Here is a 20,457-nt window from a genome sequence, read left to right on the forward strand (position 1 = left end):
TCCTCGTGATGAATCGGGACAGCCAGTGCCCACAGCAGTTAGGACGCAGCCTCCTGCATCAGGCAAACCCGGGTCAGCTTACCTGGGCGAGCCATTGCACCTCTGCACCGGGGCGTGGTGACAGTCCATGCCTAACCCACAGGGATCCCTGTGAGGAGTAAGGCTCTGGGGCAGAGGGGCCACCCCAAGCCGCCTGGAAGTGTGCCTGCCTGTTAGCCACCGCTGTCACACCCTTCAGACACACCACCCTCGAGGATGCAGGAGACAGATCTGGGAAGTAGCACACCCAAGGTCACCTTTCTACCCCATCAGTGTGTCATTGACTTGTTCTAGCCCCAATCCCAGGCCAGTGGGGAAATGTTTTTTTGCCATGAATGCAGACTGGAGGAGAATGTGTGAGGCTTGCTGAGTCGCAAGGCCCCATGGCCCTCCACGGTCTGCCCTGCTTCCTCTCAGCCTGATGCTTGGCAACCCCCTTCACTGTTGGGGGCTGAGCCTGGGTCCCTGGGGAGGATGGTGACACACGGGCCACGCAGGAAGGATTCAGAACCTTCCAGGCTCTGTCCTGGGGGCCTGCGATCTTCTTGCCTCTTGCACGCGGCAGAGTTAACTCAATTTTGGTGACCAGGCCTCATCTGATTTAGTCAGTAAACTGGACGCGTTTGCTCAGAATGACCCAGCCACCAAGACTTTTCCATATGACTTGCCTGACTTTTGAAAGATGACCCTAGTATAATGTCCCATGGACCACGGGAAGACATTGTTCAAACTCAAGGCTTTTTTTTTTTTTTTTTTGAGATGGAGGCTCGCTCTGTCACCCAGGCTAGAGTGCAGTGGTGCCATCTTGGCTCACTGCAACCTCCGCCTCCCAGGTTCAAGCTATTCTCCTGCTCAGCCTCCCAAGTAGTTGGGACTACAGGCATCCACCACCACATCCGGCTAATTTTTGTATTTTTAGTAGAGACGGGATTTCACCATATTGGCCAGGCTGGTCTCAATCTCCTGACCTTGTGATCTGCCCGCCTCGGCCTCCCAAAGTGCTGGGATTACAGGCGTGAGCCATCGTGCCTGGCCAAAATCGAGGCTTTTTAGGGAGCAGAGTGTGGGGAAAGACAATGAAAGTCGAATATGGAACCTGATCAAGGAGGCACCAAACAGAAACATACATTCACTCAATGAAATTAAATTTGCCTAAGAAGGACCTCACCGGACTCCAAACACAACTACAGTAATGGGAAGGTCTCATAAGCCCTGCGAAGCTCAGTGCAGGTTCAATTCCCTGTGAGTTGCAGGGAAATGCAGATTCTCTTTGGAGAAGCTTGGAAGTTTTTGTGGGTGTTTTGTTTTGCATAAGGCTGGGAAGCTCATTGCTCCATCTTTTTTTTTTCCAGAGCCTGTAGCAGAGACATCCTGCAGGGGATCGGCTTGGCTTAGTGGCTGGATCTGAGTGGAACGGGCTCTCACTTGCCATGTGTGCAGTGGTGCTTGCCAGCCCCATATACTCGGCCAGGGCCACGCTGGCTCCCTCTGTCATAAGACCACTTACGATGCTCTTTCCTGATCCCCAGGGATGGCCAGCTACTGAAAAGCCAATCAAGCATCAACCTGGGGGCTGTTGAACCCAGGGAGTTACTGGAACCAGATGCACTTCAACTATAGTCACTCCAAAAAGCCACTTTGAATCACATCTCTAAGGCAAGGTCCAGGTCCCTGGAGGTTCTGTCAGTCAGTCCTACATGCTATTCTGTCCTTCTGGATGGAGAAGAGAAACTCTTCTCAGTCAACACCATTCCTCCAGAGACCTGGAGTGGCCACTGCAGCCTCCGCTAGACCTGGCTCAACAGCTGCCTTTTCCCATCATGTATCAGACAACAGGTGGCTGCCATTTTAGAAACAGAGCGCTACAATGGCGCAATTATTCTCTCATGACTGGGGAATGCAGCCACCCACCGCCTGTCAGAACAGCACCTCTTCCTGCTCATTTGGAATCACACACGACACAAACTAGAAGAAAAGAGGGAAAACCACCAGGCTGGAAGGCAAGCCTGCTAGTGTCTTCAATGAAACAGGCACCTCAAATACAACTGCACTCATACAACTGCAACATCAAGACATATTTCTATTAGCCAAAGCTCAAAAAAATTTCTTTTATAAACTGCTCAGTGGCTTGAGACACCAAGAACAGTTAATATCATATACACCAGATTATATAACAAAAAAAAATAAAGTCTTTAAAAAAGTAGCTTGTATTTTTGTTCCTTGACCTTGTTTTCTTTTCTTGTTACAGGGTCTGGCTCTGTCACCCAGGCTGGAGTGCAGTGGCTCAAGAGATCCTCCCACCTCAGCCTCCCGAGTAGCTGGGACTACAGGCATGTGCCACCACACCTAATTCTTGTATTTTTTGTAGAAATGGGCTTTCGCCATGTTGCCAATGCCGGTCTCAAACTCCTGGACTCAAGCGATCCGCCCGCTTCAGCCTCCAAAAGTGCTGGGATTACAGGCACGAGCCACCACACCCCGCCTGTTCCCTGACCTTTTAAACGAATTCATGTATTAACAGAGAATCAACATCTAAATAGACTTTTATTTTTATTTTACTCGTTTGGACAGAAAAGAAAATTCATCGGCTTTCATTAGAGTCTCCTAAAGTGTTGGAAACACATTAAACTCAGAAATAGTGGACCTTGTAGAAAAGCATCACAAATTAAAAATATATTTCTCCATGTGGTAAAAGTGCTTTCAATCCAATTAAAGGGCACGGCAAGGGTGTTTGGAAACACAATCTAAAATTTGGCCTGCAATCCGTGGCATCGAATTCCAACCACAGGGCGGGGGAGTCACCGTGATCTAGAGCACAGGAACCACGTGGGGCCCGGAGCATGCGGACAGCAACACTCGCAATAACTGAGTGGGGACGAGGAACAGAGTCCCATAGCCTGAGTAGAACAGATTCTGCATTTGTAAAAAATGAGGTGGTTACATCAACTGGGTTGAAGGGGGACCGGGTGATCCCAGAAATTCCTTGTTTCTGGTCTGTGGTGACAGTCAGATCCGCCCACCACTCTGGCACCGAGGCTTCCCTGGAGACGCATAAACCTGGGTTGGGAAAGAGCCCAGATCTGCCTGGGGGACACACGAGCCTCGCTGCCAGTGCCGGGCATGCAGCCTCTCCAGTCCTGCGGTCAGCAACCGCCTCTGACCCTCATGTCAAATCACACCTGACCAGGGTTGTCACCACAGTCCTGTTTTGGGGTTTTTCCAAGGCCAGCCCTGTTGTTCTGAGGGGCCACTCTGTGAAGGCAAACACTGCCAGGGTCACTCACTACACACAGAGAGGAAAGACAATGAGCAAATGGCCATCATAGAGAATTCGGCTGTGTGTTTCAGCAATGCTACTTATTTTTCAAGACAAGTAATTCTGCCAATGATGACATGTGCGACAAAGCTTAGGGCCCGCGGGCTCCCCATGGGCCTCGTGGAGAGCAACCACGTCTGTTTGGAAGCCAGCGGCCCTTCCCGGCCCTGCCACAGGCCAGAACACAGAACTGTGATCATGCAAGGAGGCGTGACTGAGGCCGGGGTTGGCGTTGGGGGTGGAGAGGAGGGGACATCTGCCTTTTACATTAGATCTGAAGCAACAGTAAGAAAATAACCTGAAGATATATTTAAAAATAAAAAATAGCATCATCCTTCACTCCAAGTTTTTGGCATTTTCCTTTCTCCCCTGCCCACCAGCTAAGCAGAGGGAATGAGCAGGAATGCCTCGTTTTTCAGAATGGGTACCCACTCCCCATTTCACTACTGTACACCCAGGATGTGTCTTCTTCTAAGAGACCGGCTCAAAGGTGCTCGCGGAGGCAAATGCTGGAAAGCCCTCCAGCCTCCCCTGACACCCGAGCCATTGTAACCGTGCAGAGCATCTTTGCTTCCTTCAAGTCATGAACTTGAACCACGTCCCAGATTGCTGTAGATCTTTAGGAAGCAGGCATCTCTCTTAGAGCATGCTCCAACTCATTCTACCATGGGGGCCTTCCTTCGCAGTCACCAGTCCACGCTGCCTCGCAAGCTCCATGGATGTCATGAGAGAATCTGCCCTTGAGAACGTGGGTGTAGGTGCTCACCACGCCGGCGGCACTGTTTCTCGAGGGAGGACATGCTCTTCTTGGAATGCAAATGAGGACAGCAACCGTCCTCTGACCAGGTCCGTCCTGTCCCTCCAGAGGCCCTGTGCATCCCTCCCAGGCAGCAAGCCACACACCAGGCCGTGTCCGGGTCTCTGATGGGCAAGTTGGAACGGCAGGCTCTCCTCCTCCTCTCACCCCTCCCCGACCGAGTCCTGCACCCCCAGCATCAGTGGGTCGGAGAGGCGTCCTCCAAGCCCAGCAGCTCTCTGACGAGTCTCTCTCCAAACTGTGCCCGGCTGTACCTCTTCACATGGTAGGCGTCTGACATTTTGTACAGGATGTAGGCATTGTTGATGGCGATGCTGATGGCGAACCAGAACACCTGCTGCCAGGTCTTGTTTGGTTTATGAGAAATGAAATACCTGAGGACAGAGGGAATAAGAACGGCTGACCCAATGGTTCACGGCACCTGGAGATGCATCCCAAAGGCCTCCCTCACCATGGCCCGTGCGACGCTGCAGGTTCGCCCCCGACAGAAGCAGGAGGGCTGTGGGGGCAGGAGTCAGGCTTGGGATGTTTGGTGAGCTCTAGCTGGGGGCTTTGTCACAATGAACTTCATTTAAGACCAAGGAAGTGAAAACAACAAGGTTGCTGGAGGAGACCCCGAAAGCCAGGTGCTAGGTGTCCTGGGGTGGCGCACAGCCCTGGAGTGGACAGGCGCCTGCCAGCCCCTCCAGCTTCCCTGCTTGCTGAATGCTCCTTGCAAGGCTGTGTTCTGCGCGTGCTGTGCAGCTGACACTCCCCCAAGGCCAAGCTCTTCCTCAGCTCCAGACCCCTGCAGGGCACTCCCCTGTTCCCGAGTGTACCTTTGCCATCCCTGCCATCCCTGCAGATGAATGTACAGAGGTTGCCCCTCCGGGAAGCCCACCCGGACCCTGAGGACACTGGCCTTCTTGGGAGCCCCAGCCTCAGGCCTCACTCACTGCACTGTCTTCTCCATTTGTGAGTTTGCCTCTGCACCCTGTATGAAGTAGGGGAGGATCGGTATCCTCAATATCTCACTATGACTGAAATGCCCAGCACAGAGCAGGCACCACAGACATCTACTCTACAAATGCCAGCTGCCTTAGAACAACCTCACAGAACACAGCAAGGTGCCAGTACATAGTAGGTGCTCAGTGAACTGAATGCCAATGTCTTTGTAACAACCTCATGGAATTTAGAAAGGTGCCCAGCAAATAGTAGGCATTCAACAAGACTTGTTCAATGAATCCCTAAGGAGTGGGACTACCTTTCACACACAGGCTGAGTTTTCCACAGAGAACCAAGTCCTTGTTTTTCCCTCTTTATCATGAAAAAGGCCAGGAAGTACAGGTTACCCTCAAAGAGGGTTCAGTCAATATCCAATTTTGAGTTAGTCCAACTCTGTTCTAAGTGGTAAGGCTCAATCCCAGTAATTTAATAGTTTCAATGTTCAACAGCCGTCATTTTTTGAGTTCCCATCATGGTGGCTATAATGGCACGAGGTCACGGGTGGCATCGTGGGTGTCTGGACGTCCGCACATTGTGGCTCTTATCTACGCTGTGTGTGAACTATGCATACTATGTGTATATTGAACATGAGACCACATCTGGTGATCTAAACAGGCATCCATATTTGAGAAAATTAAGGCACCCATGCTAGAACACATGTGACTTGGGGTAGAAGTGCCCGAGCTGATGCCCAGTGTGTTAGGGATGTGGGGAAGGAGGACAGCAATTCAGGACAGAGGACTGGGGCAAGCGATGCCAACGGCTGGGGTCTGAGCTCACTGCTGAGGGACAGCTCGGTTCAGGTAAGCAAAGGAAAGGGTGCCTCTAGGCACAGGGAATGTGAACCCGGCATTGGGAGAGTGGAGGACGCAGAGTATCTGGGCAGAGGACTTCCAGGTAAAGCCAGGTGTGCACAGGCGAGGCCCAGAAGCCCAGGCTGAGGGCAGGATCTTACCTCTCAGGGTCTTCATCCTGCAGTTCTTACACTGGGGAAACTAGTGATCATCTGCCAATACATCTATTCCAAGACGGCACAACTACGAGAGCCCTTCTGTGGTGGAGGCGCCCGGCCACTTACTTGCTGTATTTGTCATCGTATCTGCAGATGTAGCTCAGGTGAGCAGCAAACGCCTCCACGGCCAAGGGGCATGGGATCTCCCCACTCTTCCTTTTGATGATGACTCCTGAAGGTGAGATACAAGAGAAGCCCCTTCCTCAGCACCTTCTCCTAATGCCAATTTGTAAATGTGCCTATCTTCGTCCAGCTTAGCTGCCCCCAACTTAATAAAGAGCAGAGGAGGAGGAAGACGAGGAGGAGGAGGGGAGGGAGAGTTGAAGAAGAACAATCAGCACCAACCACCAGATGCTTCAGAGGGATTGAGGAAAGCATCAGAGTCAGGTGAGTGCCATGGTATGCGCCGGCCCAGACACAGCACCCCAAGTCATGGGGGTTCACAGGCCTGTAGGACCCTGGCAGGCCTGAAGGGGCTCTAAGCAGCATGGGGAAGGGTGCGGCACCCGACTGGGCCCTGAAAGAGTGAAAGCAGGAGCAGGACTCATTCTTCCCTCCCTCCCCCTTCTGCCAGGCTGGGTGAGGGGTGCTAGGAAGAAGAGGTGGTGGCTGAGGTCAGATAGCACCACGGAGCCCTTTCCACCTGCCTTCATCAAAGCCAAACGGTGTCGGCAACTCATCACCCCACATAGGGTGACTGCAGAGTCACCCCGCACAGAGCACTAGACCTCACTCCTCCCATCTACACTGTGGTTTCGCATCCTTTAATAAATCCCCCGGTAAGTGTGTGAGATGATGGATATGCTAATTACCCTGATCTGATCACCATCTATTATATGTATCAGAACATCACTATGTGCCCTGTGAAAATGTATAATTATTGTTTGTCAATTTAGAAAAGCAAAAGGAGGCTGGGCACGGTGGCTTACGCCTGTAATCCCAGCACTCTGGGAGGCCAAGGCGAGGGCATCACCTGAGGTCAGTAGTTTGAGATTAGCCTGGCCAACATGGCAAAACCCCATCTCTATTAAAAACACAAAAATTAGCTGGGCATGGTGGCAGGCGCCTGTAATTCTAGCTACTCAGGAGGCTGAGGCAGGAGAATCGCTTGAACCCGAGAGGCGGAGGTGGTGGTTTGCTGAGATCACTGCCATTGTACTCTAGCCTGGGTGACAAGAGTGAAATTCCATCTCAAAATGAAATAAAAAATAAAAAAGCAAAAGAGTGGAATTATTATCATTATTTTTTAGATACGAGGACTTGCTCTGTCAGTCAGGCTGAAGTGCAGTGTCATGATCACAGCTCACTGCAGCCTAAAATTCCTGGGTTCAAGGGATACTCCCACCTCAGCCACCCAAGGAGCTGGGACCACAGGTACATGCCACCACGCCCAGCTAATTAAAACAATTTTTTAAAATAGAGACTCACCATGTTGCCTAGGTCTCACCATGTTGCCTAGGCTGGTCTCAAACTCCTGGCCTTACGTGATCCTCTGCCTGGGCCTCCCAAAACTCTGGGATTACGTGTGCGAGCCTCCACGCTCAGCCAAAAGGAATTAGAGGCTCAGAAGAAGGAGGTGGCTGTCCTTTTCAACCCTCCCATCCCCTAGCTCCATCCTTTCATGCCTCCTCGAACTTTGGGGGCCCTACACCCTCAAACACCTTTTCCTCTACTAAGTACAACTGGGAATGCATCCCAGAGGCACCAAGAAGGTCATGGCAAGATGAACAAATCCTACCAGCAGGGCCTGAGAAGCACACGGAGACCCATGAGCCCTCCTTGCCCCGCTGCCAAGCCACTGCTTGCCATTCTGGCTCCCCAGGCCTGCCATATGCGCCACCCACCGCAGACAACACGGAAGATGGGAAGGACGCGTTCTTCCTGACAGCCGCGGCCATTCAAGCGTGGTTGGAGTTGACCTACCGTTTCCTTGAACTGGCCTTCCCTCACAGCAGCAAGGGACTATGGGCACAGTGCTATTTTTCTGTATTTTTTTTAAGGGGTTAGCTCATGGGATTGTGAAATTTTAGCAATACTTAAATGGACAAGGTCAAAGTCAAACGGGCATGTCCTTTGCAGGTCCACAGGAGCTTCGTCTGGGGCCAGCCCCCTCCCGCCCCCACAGCTCTCACTGAGGGACTGTGGCTGAGGAGACGAGGGCTGTGCGGATCTGCTCACATACACTGAGCCCGGCTCTTTCCTTCTTTCCTCAGAAACAGCAGCATTTCACACGTAAGAAACACTGGCCAGCTTGTGGGAAATTGAGCTGCCAAGGCCTTCCCTAGAGATGCAGGACCGGGGAAGGGGCCCCGGCAACGCGTTTCCTAAAGCTCTTTCCAAGGGCCAGAAAACCATGGCAGCCCCCACACTGCAGCTTCCTCCTGGCCGGAAGACTATAGGCTCCTTCTCTTGCTGATGGAGCCCCTCCTCCTGAGAGACGTTCTGCTGTCGGGAGCCCGCAGTGGGGGCGTTCTCCAGGGCTCAGCGCACCAGGCGCCAGGAAGGGCGTGCGGGCCTGCAGTGCCCAAGGACTGCCGTCTCTCTCCAACGCCCCTCCTGAGGGTTCCTGTCCCTGGCCCCTTATCTCAGCTGCCTCTGCCTCCAAGACCGAGCAGGAGGAACCCCTTTTCACACTCGGGGCCCCAGCACGTGGCCCGTGCCGGTCTCCCATCCCCAGCTATGTTTTGGTTTGCCTGACCTCCAATGACAACCTTCTCTGGGTCTCAGGAGGCTCTGGCCTCTTTAGGGTTCCACGTGGATGTAAGCAGGTGAGATCTTCCCTATAAAGAAATGGAAATCCCCTTGGTTCTTTTCCCGGAACTCAGGATGCCCGGCTCTGAGTCATTAGTGTCTCCGGTGAGTCAGGGCCGCTCTCCGAAGATCTCGGGGTTTCCCATAGCCCCGTCCCCACAGCCACCGACCTTGCATCTTTTCACCTCCTGATTTCAGCCCAGTAACAGCAGAGGCTCCTGGACTGTCACTGTCCCAATCTACCTCGCCACGGGACATGAGAGACCTTCTTTAACTCTTCATTTTTTTTTTTTTTTTTTTTTTTGAGACGGAGTCTCGCTCTGTCGCCCAGGCTGGAGTGCAGTGGTGCAATCTCCGCTCACTGCAAGCTCTGCCTCCTGGGTTCACGCCATTCTCCTGCCTCAGCCTCTCCGAGTAGCTGGGACCATAGGCGCCCGCCACCACGCCCGGATAGTTTTTTTTTTAATATATATTTTTAGTAGAGACGGGGTTTCACCGTGGTCTCGATCTCCTGACCTCGTGATCCGCCTGCCTCGGCCTCCCAAAGTGCTGGGATTACAAGCGTGAGCCACCGCGCCCGGCCTGCTTCCCATTCTTTTTCATAATTTTAAATTTAACATGGGGATTTCAGCTTGAAACTGAGCTGTTTCCACATCAGATCTGCATCCTCTCCTTGAGCATTTCCCCAGTTTATAAACCAGATCACCCTCCTCTCCCTGTGATATTTTGGATTCTGAGACAGTACACCAGCTGAAAAAGGCAAGGCAGCTGTCCTGTGACATCTTCTGGTTGCTAACATTGGCAATATTAGCAAGAGGGAATCTGATAGTGACTGTCTTGACTGAGTGAATCACTGAGAACGGCGTGTATGTCATGCACAGGCTCGTGGTGGACGCTGTATTCGAGCTATATGGGTCTGCACACAGTCTATCTTCTCCACGTCTGTCTCTGTGATGCTCAAGATGGACATGGCCCTGTCTTCCCATTCTAACAGCTGTTCTGTCTTAACACCTTCTTCGACTGTTAGCGGCTTGACTGACATTCCTGCTACCCTTCTGCAAATTTAAGTGAATGAATCAAGACCTGACTGATATTCATATGCAGACATTCTGCCTTCTCACTAGTCCTAGTGAATGTGAATCCTAAATGGGCAGACGCCAGGAGGAAAATGACAGACCCAGGGTGGATTCTGGAAGAAAAGCAAAAGGGTTTGGCTCACAATGGGAATATCCCTTGACATGTGACAGCTTTTAAAAAAAATTTTTTTTCTTGAGACAGTCTCACTCTGTTGCTCAGACTGAAGTGCAGTGTCACGATCTCGGCTCACTGCAGCCTCTACCTCCTGGGCTCAAGTGATCCTCCTGCCTCAGTGCCCCACCAACCCCCACCCCCAGTAGCTGGGACTACTATAGCTAGGCCAAGCCCAGCTAATTTATTTTGGGGGGGGGGTGGTATTTTTTGCAGAGATGGGGTTCTGCCATGTTGCTCAGACTGGTCTTAAACTCCTGGACTCAAGTGATCCTCCCAACTTGGCCTCCAAAAGTGCTAGGATTATAGGCATAAGCCATTGTGCCTGGCCTGCATTTAACTTTTTAAAAAGCCTGTATGCTCATACTCTGTGACAAAAAGGTTCATGTTTCCTTAGAATCTGGAGTAAAAAATAATAAACCAATTCCTAAAATGTTCATACCTAGTTACATATTTCCTAAAACTGGAAATTCTGCTCAACTTCAACCAGAGTATATACAGTCATAATAGAACAGAATATAACATAGAGCTGAGAAGCAGTCTTTAGAATATATGATGTTTCAGTTTATCATCTGATAAATAAACATATATATATATACAGCCTGTCGGCCAGGCTGGAGTGCAGTGGCACAATCGCGGCTCACTGCAACCTCTGTCTCCCAGGTTCAAGAGATTCTCCTGCCTCAGCCTCTTGAGTAGCTCGGATTATAGGCACGAGCCACCTGGCCCTGAGTGAGATTTAAAATAAATAGGAAAAGGATGAATTATTCGATAAATGGTTTAGGCACAGAGGTGCAGCTGCTGGGTCAACCCAGCCTGGCCACTAAACAACAACAACAAAATAGTAGAGGCCCACTTGATGCCATGCATCAAAATAAATTTGAAGTGGATTATGGTAAAGAGCACAAAATTACACCACAAAACAGCCAGGTGAACTTATACTTATCTGGCCTTGGGACAGAGGAGAGACCTAAAGCATGAGAGCAGAGAAGATATCAACAGATCCGCCTATGGAGAAATGAAAACTCTTTTTTTATGTTAAATAATACTAATCATAAATAAAAACAAAAGGAAATGAAATACAGAAAACAATGTGCTATAGGCAGAAAACTTCCTTTCAAGTGAATGAGAACGTGACAAATACCTCAAAAGGAAAATTGTAAGAACATAAAGAAATCACTCGAAATTAGCCAATCAACACATGGAGAGATGTGCAACCTCTCCAGCAGTCAGAGTGATTGATATTTAAAATCTGGGGGCATCTTCACCTGTCAGAATGACAAATACAAAATAAAAAAGTAGTGCTGGTAAAGCTGGAGGCACACCCTGTGCCCACTGCGATGGTAGAGAAGTACAGCCTGCGGCAACACATCACCAGAAACCTTGACATCATCCCACCCTTTGACCCAGCACTTCCGCTTTTGGATTTATCCTGAGGAAATGATCAAAGATGTGCCCAAATGTTTATGTATGAAGAGATCACTGTATCATTATTAATACTGTGAAAAAGTGGATCATTGATGGCGGCTGAAGAAATTATGGCACATCCAAAGGGAAGGAATACTGGGTACAGAAGACGATCTCTCTTCGTGAGAAAAAGAACTCTAAGATGTGAACCCCAAAACAGATTTCCTGGGGAGGAGCAGCTGTGAACCTAACCTTCCCGTGGGCAATTTCCCGCTCATTCCAGCTATACCCAAGTCTGTGCCCACCTGAAGCACCCACCCGAAGTGCTCACTGAGCAAGTGTGAACTTCCCTGGGAGTGCTTTCTAGAGGCACTGGGGGAGGGGACCAGGGCCCCCGGAGCGGGGAGGGGGGCTACAGTGATGCTGTGGTCATTCCTTGGGATTTTTAAGGGACACTAGGATTCTGAACTTTATGATGTAAAATAAAATACTTTGGATCCAGAAATTGTAAGTGCATTAAACATGAACACTAAATTTCAACAGATTTAAAAATCAATTGCCCCATCAATAACCTCCTTACATGCTCCTTTAATGTCTGCTTTAAGAGCTCCAACCCTTAAAATTAGCCTTTTAAACATTTGTCATCTTAAATCTTGGAGAGGATTTTGAACCTCTCCAGCTGCATTCTTTTCTCTTCATTATCTCCTTTCACTTAGCTCAGATGAATGTGATGTCCTGCCTTGAGATACCTTTTCAGAGGTCATCACTTACAATAATTTGGTGGGGCTGGGCATGGTGGCTTATGCCTGTAAACCCAGCACTTTGGGAGGCTGAAGCTAGAGGATCGCTTGAGGCCAGGAGTTTGAGACCAGCCTGGGCAACATAGTGAGACCCTGTCTCACAAAAAATACAAAAAAAAATTAGCCGGGCGCAGTGGTATGCACCTGTAGTCCAAGCTACTTGGGAGGCTGAGGTGGGAGATTTGTTTGTGCTCAGGAATTGGAGGCTGCAGTGAGCTATGATAGCACCACTGCACTCTAGCCTGGGCGACAGAGCAACACCCTGTCCAAAAAATAAATAAATAAACAAAATAACTTGATAGGAAGCAGTTCCTCCCCTGACTCTCAAACATGTTCCCTGGAAATTCCCTCGTCCTGCACCAAGACCCTAATCACTGGAGTCTGGGAGTTCAACCCAAACTCTAGCCTTCAGCTTGCAAGGCCAATTCCAAGCCTTTCTTTTTCTTCTTCATCTCCGTTCTTCTTCTTCTACTTCCTCTTCCTCTTTCTTCTTCGTTCTCCCTCCTCCTCCTTTTTTTTTCTCTTGGTAGATGGGGGTCTTTCTATGTTGCCCAGGCTGGCTTTGAACTCCTTGGCTCAAGCAATGTCCTGCCACAGCCCCTTGAGTAGCTGGGACTCCAGGTGGGTGCCACCATGCCTGGCTCAAACCTTTCTTCAACTGATCCTAGACACAGCACTCAAGAGCACAGCTCCCTGCAACCCTATACACCCCAATCGAGTATTGACGCCCATCTGCTGGGGTCCCTCGATCGCAATCTCCACTGAGGCATGATGCAACTTAAGCTGGCGGGAGGTGAAGGATGGGAATAAACTAGCAACATACATTAAACATAGATGCACAAACTGTACTGCAGAAACATACACACCACACACACAACACACACACACACCACACACACACCATACCCATAACATAGACATGCACGTGTATACACACCACACAAACATACAGACTACACACACCACACCATGTAAACATACATATACACACCACACCACACATACAGACCACACACAGCACACCATGCCCATAACATAGACAAACACGTGTATACACACACCACACCAACACACAGACCACACACCACACCATACAAACTTACACACCACACAACACACAATACACACACATGCCACACCCACCATACCACACATACCATACCACATACACACTCCACACCACAGTACACCCACACCAATATAAACACACACACCACACCCCCTATACCACAAATACATATCACATACACACTCCACACCACACACAACATGCCAGGCAAGCTTACACACCACACACACGTACATGAGAGCACAAATCCGCACACAAACACCTGGGCTCCTTAGCAGCGTTCCTTTACAAGTGAAGGTGAAAGAGGCCTTTGTTTTCTACCTCATTCATCCTCATTTGTCTTGAGGAAAGCCTCCGTGTGAAGGCAGGGGAGGCTGCCCCCAAGCACAGCACAGCTGGGAACGCTTTTGCAAGGGCCCCTTTGTCCTTTCAGTGTTCTTTTCAGTGGTTTAGTGATGATTTCACTGTACGTTACTTTAAGCATAGGCTCCTTGCTAAGTAAGTCCCTTTGTTAAGAATGGATTTTAAATCCTGAGTAAAATCAATGAAGAAATCAGGCAACAGCGGATGAACCAGACAGCGCACATGCTTAACTTCTAAGGAAGACGTTGAAAGATAAGAATGGTGGATTTTTCCTTCCATCAGAACAGATTTTTCACAGAATCCCAGACGATAAAGTGAAATGCCATTGAAATGCAGCCCATTACCATACCCCGTGTACAACCTGGGGGCTTCCAGGGGCTGCTTGAGCCACCTGCAAACCCCGTCAGCCTGCACCGCTCAACAGCTTACAGCGAACGGGGAGCTCTTTCCTCGCTGCTTACCCGCTGCTTCCACACAGCTGCCACACTTAGGAGCGTGGCCCCAGACGCTGGGGAATAACCGAGGGTAGTCTGACCCCAGAGCAGCACAGCCCACAGTGGACGCCACATCCACCGCAGCGCTGGGCTCGGCCAAGCTCAACCAATCCCAGCACGCCCCGCTGTGTCAATGGCGGGCCTGCACTCACCCTGCTGCACCGGGGAGTAGGCGTTGGTCAGGAAGCGGAAGTGTCCTTTGTTGTACCAGCAGATCAAGGACATGTTCCCCTTCATCTTGATTTGGTACTGGCCCCGGGCCGGGGGCGTGGCTGGGTTGGTCAGCATGGACAGTGGGAGGCCGGTGCAGTCACTCTTCCGCGCGCTGAGCAAGCCGCAGCAGTAAATCCCTGGGGGGAGAGGGAGGAAGGATCACACACTCACCATTATCGGAGACGCTAGCGGCTCCTGCGCTCTGTGCATCCCCAAGGAAAGGACGGGACTGCCCGGTTCTGAGGCTGATGCTTGGAAGTCAGACCCTTTAGAGACCCCTCTAAAAGAGACTGCTGAAGTTTTGAGGTCTCGTATCCCTCTGTTGTCTCTCCCCGTGACAATCTCCCCAGGCCCCTCCCTAAGAACATACAGTATGCTAAGACTGCATGTAGGGCTATAGCACAAGCAATGGATTGGCAGCAGCAGCAGGAGCTGTCACCTGGACCCTCACTTGGGTGTCCAGCACAGCACTACGCACGTGCACTCATCATCTCATCTACTTCAAGAAACTTCTGCACTCCATCGGTTATGGCACGCACATTAGAGAAGAAGAACTGAGACTCGACAAGGGCGAGGCCCCCAGACTCACAGCTGGGAGGGCAAAGACAGGCATGAAGCCCAGGACTGTCCAGCATCCCAACCTGGCCATGGTTACATCATCCTAATGGTCTCACCAGGACGTGGCTGAACGCGAGCCCAGTGCTGAGCCAGTCCACACTGCACCCCAGGAAGCTGTCAGACGGAGCCTCCATCTCCTTGGGGAGCTATATTTGATGCGAAGGAAAGAATAATCCAAGAATGTGAACTAAACCAAGTGTCCTTCCATGAGTGGGTGGAGAGCTTCCTGAGGGAGGAGCTTGCGCTTGGTCTCTCAGGCCTGGAAGATTGGCATGGGTGACTGGTGGGCGGTAGAGACCAGTATGAACAAACGCCCACCGCGGACTTGCTCATTTCCACCCTGGACTCAAGGCCTTTCAGGTCCTTCCACTTCATGGGCCCGCCCCACCCTGCTGGGACACCCTGCTGGGACATCTGCTTTCCTCATCCCCGCATCCCACCCTGCACTAGAAGAAGGACAGTTGAATGAATCTTTCACTCTTCTGAATTCCTTTCCTTGTGGCAGGTGGGAAGGAAGATGCACCCGGAGGTGCTTTTGAGTCTGGCTGCTGAAAAGAGGTGGGGTCTGCTGCTCGCAGCTCCATTCCTAGCAACTGCACGTGACCACTCAAGCTACTCTCATCTAGAGATGTAAAAAGGAGACTCTGTTCTTAAAAACAGGGAGGAGGATGACATGAACAAGGGTAAGGATGTCCAAAATCACCCATACGGGGCTCAATCTACACCACCAGCCAAAGAGAAGCTGCATGTTCGTAAGAGGGAAAGAAGAACATTTCAGCAGCACTCAAGTTTCCATGAATCTATCCCTTTATAAACACAGAAATTATTCTAGGAATGTCCTTTCTGGCTTTTATTTTACAACAGTCTGTGTGGCCCTAGGAGGGACAACCAGACTCTCAGCTCTGATGCTTCTCCTCAACCTTGGCTGCCTGTGAGAATCCCCAGGATGGCGGGACAGTGGCCCAGACCAATGCAATTGTGTCCTGAGGAGGCGGGGTGCAGCCACTAGTGACCCTCCCCGTGGACACGCTGGAGGACACTGCCCTCAGTCACGGCAGAGGAGGTACATGATGACACCCCAGGTGAAGAGCTCAGTCACTTTAGATGCTTCTAAAAATAGGCAAGGAGATCTTTTTTATCTCTTACCTAACCTTCTCTTGAAAAAAATCCAAATTCCATATCTAAATATTTTCTTCCAGCTAGAAGATTCTTTTCCCATCCTCCTAATTCTCTGAGCCAAGAGGCATCCCCTTCTCAGAACCACAGGAGCAGCACACTCAGCTCTTTGGGAACCATATCGATGTCCCGGGATAGTCCTCTAGCATCCCCACTCCACCTACCTTGTCTGCACGGCATCCACCCCACTCGACACAGACACACACACACACACAGGTACACACACAGACACAAACACAGATGCACACACACAGACACACACAGATACACAGATACAGACACATACACATACACATACAGACACACACACGCAGACACAGACACACAGACTTATACGCAGACACACACAGACACACACAGATACACAGATACAGACACAGACACACCCACACAGGTACACACACAGACACAAACACAGATGCACACACAGGTACACACACAGACACAAACATAGATGCACACACACAGACACACACAGATACACAGATACAGACATACACATACACACACAGGTACACAGACACACACACAGACACACAGACTTACACGCAGACACACACAGACACAGACAGATACACACAGATATACACATACACACACAGGTACACATACAGACACACACAGACACACAGACACGCAGACACACACAGATACACAGATACAGACACAGACACATACACACATAGGCACACAAACACACACAGACACACAGACACAGACGCACACACACAGATGCACACAGACCCACACATACAGACACAAACACAGATGCACAGACACACAGACACACACACAGATACACAGACACACACAGAAGCACACACACACAGACACAAACACAGATGCACATATGGACACACACAGACACACACACACAGACACAGACACACACAGACACAAACACAGACACACAGACGCACAGACACAGCCACACATAGACACACAGATGCACACATGGGCACACACACACGCAGATGCACACTCAGGCACAAAGACACACATAGACATACACATACACTGACACAGACATACACATACACACACAGACACACATAAACACACACACAGATACACAGACACACAGATGCATACACAGACACAAAGACACAGACACAGACACACAAAGACACAGAGACACACATACACCCCTTCTACTTTCAGTCCAGGTTGACGGTGTGAGGCAGGGAACAGGCCCTGGAACACACATAAACATCACACTAGCAGTACCCGCACTCGGCCTTGTACGAGTGGGCAGGAGAGATGGCAGTCCCGGTTCTCACCCTGTGCTCGAACAGAGAGCCCACCATTCTTCCAAAGCAGCTGGGTACTGTGCTCCAGGGCCAATTTTCTCTCACTTTACTTTCACAGCCCCACTTCATGTCATCGGATCTCTCTACCCTTGATTCTTCCAACAAATAACTATTAAGCCCTGGGCTTTGCAGATGAGTAAGATGCAGCTGAGGCCAGCAAAAAGTGAAGTCCAGGGCTGCGGCCTCACTGCAGCTGCCAGGGCTCCAGGATGTCAGCTGTCTACACCTCGTTACTGAAGAGGGTCTAGTTTTAAGGCCAGATGTCTGACTGCTGCTGAGCAAACGGTCTGCAATTCTAGTCTAGTGGCTGCTGCAGGGGAGCAGGCACTTTTTGTGCTTCTTCTGAGTGGACCAGATCTAAATCCCCAAAGGCAGGACACAGCGAAGGCCAAGGCAGCTTGCCACGGGGCTCCCTGAACTGGTCCAGATCTTCTTTTTCTATAGCCCCTGTTTCTTCCAGAGTCACGGAAGGCTTGCCCAGTCTTTGCCATGCATGCACCAAGCACCTGAGCACCCAGAGTACCTAAGACTTTTCTGAGGCTCATTGTACTGTTCCCTGTCTTCACACAATTCTTGTCTGTCTCCTGGGAAGGGGCCACATTATAGATGATGGGTGAGTTCCGGAGACTTCCTAGAGCCTTACTAGAAGCTGTGTCCAGGGAACACAGGCTGTTGATGGCTGCAGATTTCCAACAGGGGACACACAAAGAAATGCCCCGAAGACCAGGCAGAGCTTTGCGCCGACATGTCCTCTAGACCTTGAGCCCATGGCTCACACACCTTGCAATCTCTAGTGCCCAGCGGGGGTCCAGCACGCAGGGTGGCTGAGATGCAGCTGTTCCCTCAAGGAAGGGCCCCATCGCCTGGCATCCTGTGGTTTGTGCTGGCCACCACGCAGCTGTACCGCCACCTGGACCTCTCCCACCACTTTCCCAGGGGAGGCTGGGCCGTGTCCCCACTGGCTCCCCACTTGACTAACCTTGCTTCTCAAACTCTTCAAACAGGGTCAGGCTGGTGATGCTGGGCCCCGTGAAAATGATGTAGTTCTTGCCTGCCGCGTTCCGGCACAGGCTCCTGGCCACCATGCTGTGGAGCTGGGGCTTATTCTTCAGTGCGTCCAGGCCATCTGGGCCCCCGCCTTCCTTCAGGTGGACATAAATCTGTAACAGAAACACCCAGAGGTTAGCATGCTCACAGCAGTGTCAGGCTGGGAGCCCGAGTATTCAGCACGCATGGGTCTCGTGGGTCTCAGTCATCCAGCTGGGAGCCCGTGGAAAAACCCCCATCATCTTTTCAGCTCACAGGGGCTCTAGGTCACCCCCAAGCACACCCCATGGCCTTGGCGACTGGTGACTCAGCCCCAGATGCTTCAGTTTGGAAAGGTCAAGGCGGAGGAGGAAAAGAACAAGCAGCTGTGGGTAATGGGACCGTGCAAACACATTCCCCGGCTTTCAAACACAGGAATGATTTAAATTCACTATAAGTAAAATTAAAGGCAACCTCACCTGTTAGGAATACACGTATCTATGTACTTACCATTTGAGTACAGCTTCTTAATTTACAAGGTATGTTCATAATGACTGTTTAATTTGTTCTTTACAGTAACCCCCATCAGGCAGGCAGAATAGGTATGATTCCCCTCACGGTGCAGAGGAGACAGGTCTGAGGGCTAAACATTTGCCCAGGAGTCCAGGGCCAACAAAGAGGATGTGTGGGACTCAGGGAGCAATTTTTAAACATTGTTTTATGCTGTTTCCATGAACATCAACAAAGGCGTAGAGGCAGGAAAGTTAATGGATTGAAGAAGAGCATGTTCAAAAAATCAACTGCCTCCAGTACAGGTGCAAGAAATGTGACTTAGCAAGAATATCTTAAACAAACAAAACACAACACAAAATGTGGTGTTGGATGACAGTAAGTCACTGCAAACCAGAACTGCTAGAGAAGTTCATAGATCTGAGTCCACCACAGATTATTTTTCATTAACACACGCAGCTGCATGTTGCCTGTGGTTTCTATACAGATATCTACACTCAAATTCTTAAATGCTGCTGATTATGTTTTTTAAATTGCTGCGTCACAAATGACCACAAACTCAGTGGCTTCAACAGGGTCCATTTATGAGCTCATAGTTCTATAGGCTGGAGGTCTGAGCAGGGCACAGCTGCTCAGGGCAGCACAAGGCTCAGGGCTTTTCTGCTCAGGGCAGCACAAGGCTGCAATCAAAATGTTGACTGGTGGGTTCTCATCTGGTGCTTGGGATCTGCATTCACGTTGTTTCCTTATGGCTGCAGGACTGAGGTTCTGTGTCCCTGCCGGCTGTCAGCCAGGGACTGCGCTCAGCTCCTGGGGGCAACATGTAGTCCTTGCCACATGATCTCTTCCATTGTGAAAGCCAGCAATGATTGGCCAGGCACGGTGGCTCATGCCTGTAATCCCAGCACTTTGGGAGGCTGAGGCAGGTGATCACCTGAGGTCAGGAGTTCGAGACCAGCCTGACCAACAGGGTGAAACCCCATCTCTATTAAAAATGCAGAAAAGTAGCCAGGTGTGGTGGCAGGCACCTGTAATCCCAGCTACCTGGGAGGCTGAGGCAGGAGAATCACTTGAACCCAGGAGGTGGAGGTTGCAGTGAGCCGAGATCATGCCATTGCACTCCAGCCTAGGTGACAAGAGCGAAACTCCATCTCAAAAAAAAAACAACAACCCCGCAATGGGGCCTCTTCCTGAAGCTGCGTCCCTCTCGTGCTTTCTGTCAGGAAGAGCCTGGTTCCTTTTCTAGGGCTTACTTGGGTAGGTTGGGCCCATGCAGGATAATTTCTCTTTAACAGATTTAGGAC

At 50.5% G+C, this 20,457-nt stretch overlaps 1 protein-coding gene across 1 annotated transcript in view; it reads right to left on the reverse strand.

Moving 5' to 3' along the window:
- Window positions 1-2,564: 2,564 nt before the first annotated feature.
- Window positions 2,565-20,457, reverse strand: part of PGBD5 (piggyBac transposable element derived 5) — a 104,481-nt gene continuing 86,588 nt past the window's right edge. Inside the window, exons 4-7 of the mRNA XM_055233730.2 lie at window positions 18,597-18,777; window positions 14,453-14,650; window positions 6,235-6,340; window positions 2,565-4,546 (exon numbers count right to left, since the gene is read on the reverse strand). Of these exons, the coding sequence (XP_055089705.1) occupies window positions 4,351-4,546; window positions 6,235-6,340; window positions 14,453-14,650; window positions 18,597-18,777 (681 nt within the window). The 3' untranslated portion in view covers window positions 2,565-4,350. The remainder of the gene's footprint in view (window positions 4,547-6,234; window positions 6,341-14,452; window positions 14,651-18,596; window positions 18,778-20,457) is intronic.

Source organism: Symphalangus syndactylus, chromosome 19, assembly GCF_028878055.3.
Source record: "Symphalangus syndactylus isolate Jambi chromosome 19, NHGRI_mSymSyn1-v2.1_pri, whole genome shotgun sequence".
Classification (NCBI taxonomy): domain Eukaryota; kingdom Metazoa; phylum Chordata; class Mammalia; order Primates; family Hylobatidae; genus Symphalangus; species Symphalangus syndactylus.